General features: G+C 44.0%; 1 protein-coding gene across 4 annotated transcripts in view; it reads right to left on the bottom strand.

Annotated features, from left to right (window-relative positions):
- Positions 1-12,043, bottom strand: part of LOC121388102 (protein-glutamine gamma-glutamyltransferase K-like) — a 40,016-nt gene extending 27,973 nt beyond the window's left edge. The window contains exons 1-5 of one of the 4 annotated variants that reach the window (XM_041519317.1): positions 12,009-12,043; positions 10,338-10,489; positions 3,298-3,407; positions 1,930-2,109; positions 853-1,235 (exon numbers count right to left, since the gene is read on the bottom strand). In XM_041519317.1, coding sequence (XP_041375251.1) covers positions 853-1,235; positions 1,930-2,109; positions 3,298-3,407; positions 10,338-10,426 — 762 coding nt within the window. In that variant the 5' untranslated portion in view covers positions 10,427-10,489; positions 12,009-12,043. Of the gene's footprint in view, positions 1-852; positions 1,236-1,929; positions 2,110-3,297; positions 3,408-10,337; positions 10,508-12,002 lie in introns of those variants that run through there. The other 3 variants (XM_041519320.1, XM_041519321.1, XM_041519319.1) reach the window with 3 other exon arrangements.
- Between the last annotated feature and the right edge of the window lie 249 nt (positions 12,044-12,292).

Below are 12,292 nucleotides of genomic sequence, written 5' to 3'. Positions count from 1 at the left end.
AACATGCACACACGTCATACCTGTCCACAATACAAACCGTGGGTGTCCCTACAAAGTACTGTAAACATACACACATGTCATACCTGTCCACAATACAAACCGTGGGTGTCCCTACAAAGTACTGTAAACATGCACACATGTCAAAGCTGTCCACAATACAAACCGTGGGTGTCCCTACAAAGTACTGTAAACATGCACACATGTCAAAGCTGTCCACAATACAAACCGTGGGTGTCCCTACAAAGTACTGTAAACATACACACATGTCAAAGCTGTCCACAATACAAACCGTGGGTGTCCCTACAAAGTACTGTAAACATGCACACATGTCAAAGCTGTCCACAATACAAACCGTGGGTGTCCCTACAAAGTACTGTAAACATGCACACATGTCAAAGCTGTCCACAATACAAACCGTGGGTGTCCCTACAAAGTACTGTAAACATGCACACATGTCAAAGCTATCCACAATACAAACCGTGGGTGTCCCTACAAAGTACTGTAAACATTCACATGTCAAAGCTGTCCACAATACAAACCGTGGGTGTCCCTACAAAGTACTGTAAACATGCCCACATGTCAAAGCTGTCCACAATACAAACCGTGGGTGTCCCTACAAAGTACTGCAAACATACACACATCATACCTGTCCAAAACAGAAACCGTAGGTGCCCCTACAATGAATAAATGAATGAATGAATGTTTAACGACACCCCAGCACAAAAATACACATCGACTATTGGGTGTCACAAATGGTAAGTATATGAAACTATTATTTATATATATTTATGTAAAACCACAGTGTAAGGAGCTGTGGGGATACAAAGAACTACAAACATGCACACGTCATACCTGTCCAAAATTCCACGGTCTCGGCGCGTTGTTCCTGGCTGACCCGATCCAAATGGCGCCGTGATCGTTGAGGACGTACTCCTCGCGGCTCTCGACGTCGGCGAGGTAGACGTCGTCGTCCCGGCACCATGGGTTGAAGATCACGTAGATGTCTTCGTCCGGCAGCTCAAACCGCGTCAGCAGCTTCGACTCGCTTCCCGAACACTTGGTCACCACGTGAACTCGGTACTGACCTACTATGGCGTTGGCGGCAGGAACGACCTTGACCTTCACCGTTTTGCCGTCTGCCGAGAAGGACGCGGCCGTCCATCTTCGAGGTCCGTCTGGCTTGGACTTGACAGGAACTTGTATAAGTGTTCCCTTGCTTTCCTGAGGACGCGGGCCTGCGACAGAGTGAAATAGTTTCTAATCAACTGAATCCTTGTTGTATTATTGTTCATCGTGAATACCCATGCACTTACGCTGATTCCGTGTCATCATCAGCTAATGAAGCTCGTCTGTTACACGGCACTAAGGGGGGGGGGGGGGGGGGGGGGGGTGGAGGGACACGGTATGTGGTTCAAGTGTTTCTAATATCAACAGTAACTAGCATACATGCCTCAGATGGGGCAGGACGTAGCTCGGTGGTACAACGCTCGCTTGATGCACGATCGATCCAGGATCGATTCCCGTCGGTGGGCCCATTTGGGCTATTTCTCGTTCCAACCAGTGCTCCACAACTGGTGTAACAAAGGCCGTGGTATGTACTATCCTGTCTGTGGGATGGTGCATATAAAATATCCCTTGCTGCTAGTCGAAAAGAGTAGCCCATGAAGTGGCGACAGCGGGTTTCCTCTCTCAATATCTGTGTATTCCTTAACCATATGTTTGACGCAATATATCCGTAAATAAAATGCGTTGAGTGCGTCGTTAAATAAAACATTTTTTTTCTTTCCACAGACCTCTAAAAATTGCGAGAGCGATAGTTGAAGAAATTAGCTTGAATTCCAGTGAGAAAAGAGGGAATAGGGTATTAATATAAAGCAAATTAAAGTAATGATACCACTACTAATAATATTTAAGCCTATATGCTGATACCTGTTGAAAACTGAAGAATGATGACGTCAGTGTCTGTGTTTGGTCTGTCAAAGGTGATTGACACATCGAAGCCCTGCCCTCTCCTAATCACGAGGTCCTCTATTTCATATTCACTCGTGTGGTGAGCTTCTTGATTGTCGTCCTTATGAAGGTCTACACTTGATACTTTTAAGGTTTTAGCTAAAATAAAAGCATAATTGTTTGTAGAGGATTTGCTAAACGAACTGAAGCGCCAGGTTTAGTTGGAAGTCATCACATAACACTCGCTCTACTTTATTGCAGAACAAAATGGTAAGGGTCCTTTAAATGGCCACGTTAGATTTGCACACATTGTGGATATTGAAAAGAGCTACCGGGTATTTAAAAAAACAAAAGATCATATCTTAAGATTTTAAATACAAGTAACGTGAAAAATCTGCGCTTTGAAAAAACAATAACAAAAACTATTTTGACGCGGAGTACACACACCTACTGACAAAACCGTAGTGATGACGTCATCGTGCACACTGCACTCAGTAGTTGGTAGATGTGTATGCTGGGCGAACACTTCAACAGTCTCAACCTGGTCGCAGACGGTCATCGCTGGACATATCCGCCGCCGATCCAACGTGGATCTATCCAACGCAGACCGTCTGTCCAGGGTGAGACAAATCCACTAGCTCTTTGTCCTGGTTAGTTGATTTGTGGTCTGGGTTAGCAGAAATGATCAACTGTATTACTAGAATACATAGGACTTCTATGAGGGCTTCCCATCAGTGGGCCCATTGCGCTACTTCTCCAACCAAGAGAGGGAGCGGGATTTAGATCAGTCGGTTGAGTGTTAGCTTGAGGTGTGTGCGTCGCAGAATCGAACCACCCCGGTGGATCCATTCAGCTGATTGGGTTGGGATTTTTTTCGTTGCAACTAGTGCACCACAACTGGACAAAGGCCGTTGGTGGGCCCATTGGGCTATTTCTCGTTCCAGCCAGTGCACCACAATTGGTATCTCAAAGGCCGTGGTATGTGCTATCCTGTATGTGGGATGGTGCATATAAAAGATCCCTTGCTACTAATGGAAAAATTTAGCGGGTTTCCTCTCAAAGACTATATGTCAAAATTACCAAATGTTTGACATCCAATAGCCGATGATTCATTAATCATTGTGCTCTAGTGGTGTCGTTAAAACAAAACAAACAAACTTCCATCCAAGACTGAATTGCATGTATCATTGGAGAGGTGCATAAACTTCATAAAGACTTCTCTTTCACAAACAGGACAGAACGCTTTAACCTTGCACTGGATATAGCCAAAACATAATCATTTTCAATTGTGTTCATGGGGAATCGACTCCAAACAAATGTGTAAATGCAGTGCTTCTGTGTACTTACGTTGTTCAACGACTATAAGAGATTTTATTTTCTTTCTGAACTCCTCGTCTGATATAGTCGGTCTTCTGCCCTCCTGGTCACCCCCCAGCAGCTTCAAACGTCTTGACCGTCTGAAAGAGATGGGAGAAAAACAAGATGTTAAAAGTAAAAGTTTCATTTGTTTAACGACACCTCTAGAGCACATTGATGTATTAATCATCGGCTATTGGATGTCAAACATTTGATATTTTTGACAAATTGTCTTAGAGAGGAAACCCGTTACATTTTTTCCATTAGTTGCAAAAGATATTTTATTTGCACCAGCCAACAGACAGGATAGCACATACCACGGCCTTTGATACACCAGTAGTGGTGCACTGACTGAAACGAGAAATAGCCCTATGGGCCCACCGACAGGGATCGATCCCAGATCTTTATATATGTACTTTCCCACACAGACAGGAAAGCACATACCACAGCCTTTGATCAGTTGTGGTGCACTGGTTGGAACGAGAGAAAAACATAATCAGTTAAATAGATCCACCGAGGTGGTTTCATCCTGCGACACAAACACCTTAGGCGAGCGCTCAACCGACTGAGATAAATCCCGTCCCATGAATGAATGAATGAATGAATGAATGAATGAATGAATGAATGAATGAATGAATGAATAAATAAATAAATAAATAAATGTTGAACGACACACTAACACTAAAAAAATACATTGGATGTCAAACCAATGATGTGAAGATCAACATCAATATAAAAATTCGACTTCAAATAAAATAGTGTAAAGACCTGCGTAAAAAAAAAAAATCTAAATATCACAGACAAGTTTAAAATTTGGGATAAACTTTAATATCTCTTTAAAATTTCGTCACAAGTTCGGGATGGAATCAAAATGATTTTACCACATTTCTTCTACCAAATATATATTTTATAGTTTGCTTCAGATGATTGCTTTCCACTAAAAATGTGGTGTACCGCCAGAGTACACTGACAGTGCTCACACAGGTGGAGCATCTTTCTTCAAGATAAATGAATGTGTTAAGTATGTATGACGAATGCGAGCACGACACAAGACTATTTCGGTCATGTATGTATACTTGACACAGTCATTTATCTTGCAGACGGACCCTCCACCTCAGTGTGAGCACTGTCAGTGTACTCTGGTGATATAGTGGGAAATAATAAGCAGGTCACAGTAATATGAGGTCTTCTCCGGCTGGATAAAAACAGAAGACGTTTGTTTGGGGGGTTTTTAACGACACCACTAGAGTGCATTAATTTATTAATCATCGGCTAGTGGATGTTAAACATTTGGTAATTTTGACAAATAGTCTTAGAGAGGACACCCGCTAGGGACCTTTTATATACACCGTCCACAGATAGGAGAGCACATACCACGGCCTTTGATATGCCAGTCGTGTTGGGGAATAGAAGGCAAAGTGGGTTGGAGGCAGCATGTAGCTCATAGGTAGAGCGCTAATGACACGGGCATAACTGAATATAAACTCTCTCTCTCTCTCTCTCTCTCTCTCTCTCTCTCTCTCTCTCTCTCTCTCTCTCTCAGTACAATGTGATCTCAAACGGAATGTTTTTGTTTAACGACACCACTAGAGCACATTGATTTATTAATCATCGGCTATTGGGTGTCAAACATTTGGTAATTTTTACATATAGTCTTAGAGAAAAAACCCGCTACAGTTTTCCATTAGTAGCAAGGGGTCTTTTATATATGGGTAGGTGTAAGACCACTACACCGACTTCTCTCAACTAACAAATAAATTACTAACAGACAGCCCAGATAGCTGAGGTTTGTGTGTCCAGGACAGCGTGCTTGAACCTTAATTGGATCTAAGCACGAAAATAAGTATAAACGAAAACAAAATTACATCATGGTATGGGTATAGTACTTCGTCATAAATTTTCATAGTGAACCACAATTCAATCTGCTTCAGATTTGTTTCTAAGTAATTTTTAAGTTACATGTATTAATGCTGTAAGCTTTTTGAAATAGCTTATAGTCTCTCACCCCCCCCCCCCACACACACACACACACACCACCACCAACACTTTCATATTCGTTCCGGTCTCTTTCCTCACTATAGAGGTTCTCGACTGGTAGTCCGTAAAACTCCGTGATCAGTGGATTGTAGTGTGCGCGGCGCGAAAAAAAAAAAAAAAAAAAAAAAAAAAAAAAAAAAAAAAAAAAAAAAAAAAAAAAAAAAAAACACCCCTCCTATACTACCGACTTCTGTACTGACTCTCGAACAATGAAGTTGTGTTCCGAGAACGTGGTGATTTCTCTCTCCCCCCCCCCCCCCCACCCCCCACCCTAGGGGCTGTGCTGCGTACGCTTGGGCCATTGTCCAAGTATCGCATTGAGCACAATGGCGACTCGGCTACTATCGCGCTACTCTACGGCGCTGATAGGAAGCGACGTTCACCGAGCAGAAGACGGAGGAGGCGACCTAAGACTACGCGGGGGGGGGGGGCTAACTTGGCGGCTCAACCGCCAGGGGCGGCCCCACCTGTTCCGAAGAGGAGGACGAGACCGACAGGGGCGGTGCAGGGTGATCCAAATCCGGTGGCTACACCACCGGGGGCGGTTCATTCTGCGCGGCCGCCCCCACCCATTCGACCGAAGTACTCGCCAGGAGCGGCCCAGGGGGGACCAAAGCTGTCAGCTCCACTGACAGTGGCGGCCCCTCCTGTAGACGTACCAGCTCAGATGGAGACGGGACACGTGGTCCATATTGACCCCCCGGCAAGCCCATCAGCACCTCCGGCAGTTGTTGCTGTTCCAGCGGCGGTCCAGCGAGAGCCCAAGAGGAGAAAGATGTCGGCGGCCACCATACCGAAGACATCCGACCAACCCGACTGGATTCTCGTCTGCGACAAGCTTCCATCAAGGTACCGAGGAGCGGTCATCGGAGACTTCACCGACTGCAAGCACCTCAAGGGACCTTGGGCAGACGAGCATTGGCGCCAACTTCCAACAGGACAGGGGAAGTACCATCTACAGACAGCCCTCCACTCAAATCAACTCTACGTGACAGCACAACAGGACGGACTGTACAGGCAGGGACTCCTGATGCCATCGATGTCCAACGCGACCATTCATCGCATCCTAAAGATGGTACTGCGGGACATCTATCCAGGAGCCATCGACAGAAACATCAAGCTGTTGACTGAAGGACTCCCCAACTTCAGGCCTGAACAATCCATCACTTCGCCATGAGTCATGCTGCGCCAACCTTAACTAGGACAGGTAACCTCCTTTTCTGGGCTTAGTTGGACTTTAACATTTTTCGGCAGAGCTTCAAAATTCTTATGTTTAGTTTTTTATAAATAGTCCCTGCACTTCATTTTGGCGCCCATTCAATTACTCAAATCACCTTAAAACCTTTTAGACCGAGCAGTCAAACCTATCTTTGGATTTAAATTCTTAGTCCGGACATGATTGGGATGCAGTTATTCTCCGTAGACTTAGGTTTTTTACAGGTAGACCCAAGGAATCGAACTTCAGCCAATTACATCGCGGCTATTACTTGGTGTCTACTTGTCGGTCCACGCACTCGCTGGACCTTTACTAAATGGGTCCCGAGTCAGACCCCCGATCCTATCGGAGGCCGGAATCGGGATAGGCGTGTTCGAAACACTAGTGGTATATGGACACGTTGAACCAGTTACTAAGCTAAGTTACTAAATGGCTTTATTCCAAATTCCGTCCACCTCAAACTTACCCCCCCCCTTTCCTGTCCTGGACTCAGTCACTGGCGAAGTCAGAGAGTAAGCCCATGATAGGCGTGCGTGAAACCTTCGTGGTATATGTGCACGTAAATCCTTATTACCTACCTATCCTATACTACATTCGTCGTTCCGTTCCGGGTATTATGAACGCCCGATATTGTTCTCAGATATCATCATGAACTTAGTTAAAGACATTAGCGCCCAAGGAGTGTATTTGAAAGGGTGGTGCACTGTCAGGGCAATGGCCCAGGTGATGGAAATGTTTTAGTGTTCGAAGGGATCGAGCGAGTTAAAGAGGTTATGGGGGAGGGGCGTGCTTATTTGTGAATTGTTTTTCCAGGTTTTCAAAACGGCATTTCCACCTTTTTGGGCACATTAACAGGGAAAATTGGAGGTCATGATCACCGCTCCCCCCACTCCACGTTCTCCGGTCCCTGAATATCGCATACACGTTTGTACAAGAGCTGTTGAAATTCTAAAAAGACTTTCATCCGACACCAGCGCGGTAGGTCTAGGATCGATCCCCGTCGGTGGGCCCACTGGGCTATTTTTTGTTCCAGTCAGTGCACCACGACTGGTATATGAAAGTCCGTGGTATGTGCTATCCTGTCTGTGAGATGGTGCATATATAAAGATATCCTTTGCTAAAAATGATTTTTTTTAGCGGGTTTCCTCTCTTAGACTATATGTCAGGATTACTAAACATTTGACATGCAATAGCCGATGATTAATAAATCGATGTGCTCTAGAGGTGTCGTTAAACAAAACAAACTTTAACATTCTCTCGACACTAATTCTATCGTACGGTAGACCCTACCCTGACAAATAAGAATCAGCATTATCATATCAGCTGTTTAATCAGATTTTATCGTACGACGGAATCGCAGAGATGCGAGATCGGTTTTGTTTAACCAAGTATTAATTTAAGTGTACATATTAAATAAATAAAAATACAATTTGTTATGTATTCACCATCAGTGTCAACCCTCTCAATCCGCCCTTACAATTTCTATTTTATCTATTTCTATTGATTTTTCATACTCGGCGTGTATTATTTACGACTCGCCTGTCAACAAAAGCGTTAGTAGTGATATACCACTACCTGGTCCATACAGGTATTAAAACAGGTTTTCAAGGTTATATCTCTCTAACCTTAACGGCTGAACTAGAAGAGGGGGGGGGGGGGCACACAAGACAAAGAACCGAAAATAAAAACACAGGTAATGGAAAAATGCTTTGACCTCTTTTATAAAGCACAATTTTGTTCTATATTAACATCGTTATCACAAAACACAGTAGAAAGAGTAACAATTGGACTAAAAAGGGGGCGTGACCACACCCTCTTCTGGATTCGCCGCTGTTCTTTGTTCTTTTGACTGTTGACCTCGTTGCTCGTTAAAGAGACTATAGTGTTTAACTGGAGATATAGAGAGTAGTGTTTTGTCTGTTTGCCTTAATATTAGTCTGTAGCAGCTCGAAATACAAGCCCCCCACTCCCCGCTATTTTATATTATTATATGTGTAATAAAACTGTCTTTGTAAACACCGAGCGGAGCCCGATCTCGGTGGTGCCGTGGTTTAGCCATCGGACATAAGGCTGGTAGATTCTGGGTTCACATTTCGGTACCGGCTCCCACCCAGAGAGAGTTTTAACGACTCAATGGGTAGGTGTACGACCACTACACCCTCTTCTATCACTAACCACTAATACCAAACCCACTCTCCTGGACAGAGAGCCCAGATAGCTGAGGTGTGTGTCCATGACAGCGTGCTTTAACCTTAATTGGATATAAGCACGAAAATAAGTTAAAATGAATGAATGAATGAACCGAGCGGAGAGGACGATGTAGCCCAGTTGTAGAATGCTCGCCTCGGGTGCGAAGGTTCGTAGGATCAATCACGGACTATGGACTATGCTTGACCCGTCCAATGATCCTCGTGGACCACAATACACGTCCATATCAAGCTAGGGTCGCTGATGATTCTCGTGGACCACATAATACACGTCCATATCATGCTAGGGTCGCTGATGATTCTCGTGGACCACATAATACACGTCCATATCATGCTAGGGTCGTTAATGATCCTCGTGGACCATTGTACACGTCCATATCATGCTAGGGTCGTTAATGATCCCCGTGGACTACGATACACGTTCAGACCGTGCTAGGGGCGTTGATGATCCCCGTGGACCACGATACACGTCCTGATCGTGCTAGGGTCGTTAATGATCCCCGTGGACCACGATACACGTCCTGATCGTGCTAGGGTCGTTAATGATCCCCGTGGACCACGATACACGTCCTGATCGTGCTAGGGTCGTTAATGATCCCCGTGGACCACGATACACGTCCAGACCGTGCTAGGGTCGTTGATGATCCTCCTGTACCACGATACACGTCCAGGTCGTGATAGGGTCGTTGATGATCCCCGTGGACCATATAATACACATCCATTCCATGCTAGGGTCGTTGATGATCCTCGTAGACCACTATACACGTCTAGATTGTGCTAGGGTTGTTGATGACAATCTTCAACATGAAACCATAGTTTTAATGTAGTAATCAGCTCGTTCTCCGAGCTACTTACTGTTAAGAGTAATTTTTAGCAGTCCTGTATTTAGTTATTTCTAAAATTTCCATTGGAAAATACAAATCCTTTTAATTCTTCGCCAAGTACCTGTTATATTTTGGTTAAGTAGAGACCTGAAGCAAGAGATATAATTCAGTTCTTCGCCTCCCCCTCGCCAGGAAGGTAGATCCGCTCCAGTGTTCCAGTTGTATTTTCGCCATGGTTCACCGATTTTATAGATATTGATCAGTGAGATACTACAAATAGTGACAAGGCCAGCTCTTTTCCCTGGGCAAACGAGATATTTACAGTCATATAATATGTAACATTAAATGTAATAGATAGTGCATGCAGGAACCTTGAGTGGATAGCCCTTGGGGAAACTTAAAATAGCTTCTCAAATAAGAATGTCCCTACCTGCGAGTGGGACACTTTTACTACCTAGGCGATAAACAAAACATGACACTGTCACTGTCAGTTATTACTAAATGGCTTTCGGCAAGTTCAATGAAGTTCCGTGACAAATCAGGCCAAGCTAAGGTGTCCTAGAGAACTGAAACACTGATCTTATAGATCAGGTTACAAAGCTGCAATAGGCGTCTATATAGGCGTACCAGACAAGTTTAAAAACACACCAACAAAAGAAAAACAAAACACAACAACAACAGTATAATACATTATTCGTAAATAAACGTGTACAAATGTCTATGAGAGCAATAGCAAGTGTGACTCACGATCTCAGGTTGTATCTGTGTCTCCTGGGCGGGGTGGGGCGCGATTCCTCACCAGACTCCCTTCGTCGGGTCCTCCTCGTACGAGCCATGTTTTCTGTTTGCCGCCTTCGTTTGTAAATGGAAGTAGTCCCAAGGATCTTCACTCACATTAACTGGTGGGACGCATTGGGTTTATGGTCCGTTTCAAAATTAGGTATGTGGGTGGAGAGGAGGGGGCGATAACATATTATGTCAAGGGGGCACACGCTGTAGTGCGGGGGGGGGGGGGGTAGGTGTAAGCACAGTTTTTGGTTTTATATATATATATATATATATATATACATACATAAATTCCCATTTTGTTTAGTTCAATAGCAGAAGTACGTGATGCAGAACATTGAATGAGTTTACTATACGGTATACTATACTATACTATTCAACTTAAAATGGCCTGCAATACTAAACGTAATCCTGTCTTGGACGGAGGAGCCGGCTTAGGCCGACATCTGCGCCCATGACAGCCGTGCGCAACAACAGCTTGCTCGGAATGTGCACGTTAAACCCTACGACTTGACCTGACCTGACCTGATCTGACCTGACTAAACGTAATGTCAAAAAAATGCTATACCGATGAGAACCTATTCAATATTTGCCGTACTTAGGCCTACTACAAACGACGGCGATTACCGTACTTGGCCTACTTTCTTTTCAGCCCACAATCCCATTTATTTTCTAGGATATAATTAATACTTCTTTATTCCTTCGAGTGTAATCCCCACCCCTCCGACCAACATACCCCAATAGAATTTTCAATTTGGGACGGTCACTCCGAGAATTTGGAAACAGATCCCGTGGACAGGGAAATATCGGCATGGGAACAAATATGACACACTAGAGAAGTGTATTTCATCTTGCAACAAAAGGCTACAGGATGTAAGAAAAGAACATAGTGGGCCAATCGACTATCGTGTTTAGTACTTTGGCCTATACTGGTTTTCTGCCAGAAAACAAGAGATCATACGTGCCCCTATTGGGTGGTTATAGGGTTGAAATCTTCTGAAATTGGACACTGGAAATTCCACAAATTTTCAACAGTAGTTCTTTTACTATAAACCTACGTATCAAAAAACATTTTTATAAGAGGATGGGACGGACTATAGACGGACATATGTAGCCTACCTAGCCCTACAAATGTTTGTTTGTAAATAATTTCAGTTTGGTTTGACATAAGAAAAAAAGTAAGTGTTTTTGAAATAACCTAAAAAACAAACAAAAAAAACCCGCTATATTTTGTGTGCTATTTAGAAAACAATCGGCCCAGAAATAACTAACTTGTAGTACATGTATCACAGTATGAAAAAAAGGCGTACCCTGTGGGAAGCACTGTATTCGCCGCAGTGGCGTAGGAAGGTGCCAGAATATGTTGGAGGCACACTATTATAAAGCAAATATAAAGCAAAATATCTGAAACGGTGGGGGGGGGGGGTGGGCACATCCCCCCTTGCCCCCTTCCCCCGCTTCCTACGCCAGTGTTCAGGCTTGAGAGCCCTCTGCCACAAATGACATGTAGAAGCATACGTGTAATACATTCGTTAACTATTTGTATTTTCAGAATAAAAACAATCTCAAACGTTTTTATTTTGAAGATACATTGCAAAAATTACATGGTTATATGATATATTTTACTTTTACTTTTAGCGAAAGCGTTAGAAGCGTTATTCACATAGAGTGGTCTCCCCTTCTGTCATCCTGGCTAAATTCCCCCACGTTAAATGTATATCACCGGTCTCGGGGGTGTCGTGGTTAGGCCATCGGACATATTATTAAGGCTGGTAGATACAGGGTTCGCAGCCCGGTACCGGCTCTCACCCAAAGCGAATTTTAACGACTCAGTGGATAGGTGTTAAGATTACTACACCCTCTTCGCTCTCACTAACAACTAACCCACTGTCCTGGACAGACTGCCCAGATAGCTG

Source organism: Gigantopelta aegis, chromosome 14 (genome assembly GCF_016097555.1).
Source record: "Gigantopelta aegis isolate Gae_Host chromosome 14, Gae_host_genome, whole genome shotgun sequence".
Taxonomy (NCBI): Eukaryota; Metazoa; Mollusca; class Gastropoda; order Neomphalida; family Peltospiridae; genus Gigantopelta; species Gigantopelta aegis.
The sequence above is the reverse complement of the archived record's forward strand: the minus strand, read 5'-3'. Positions and strand labels throughout refer to the sequence as shown.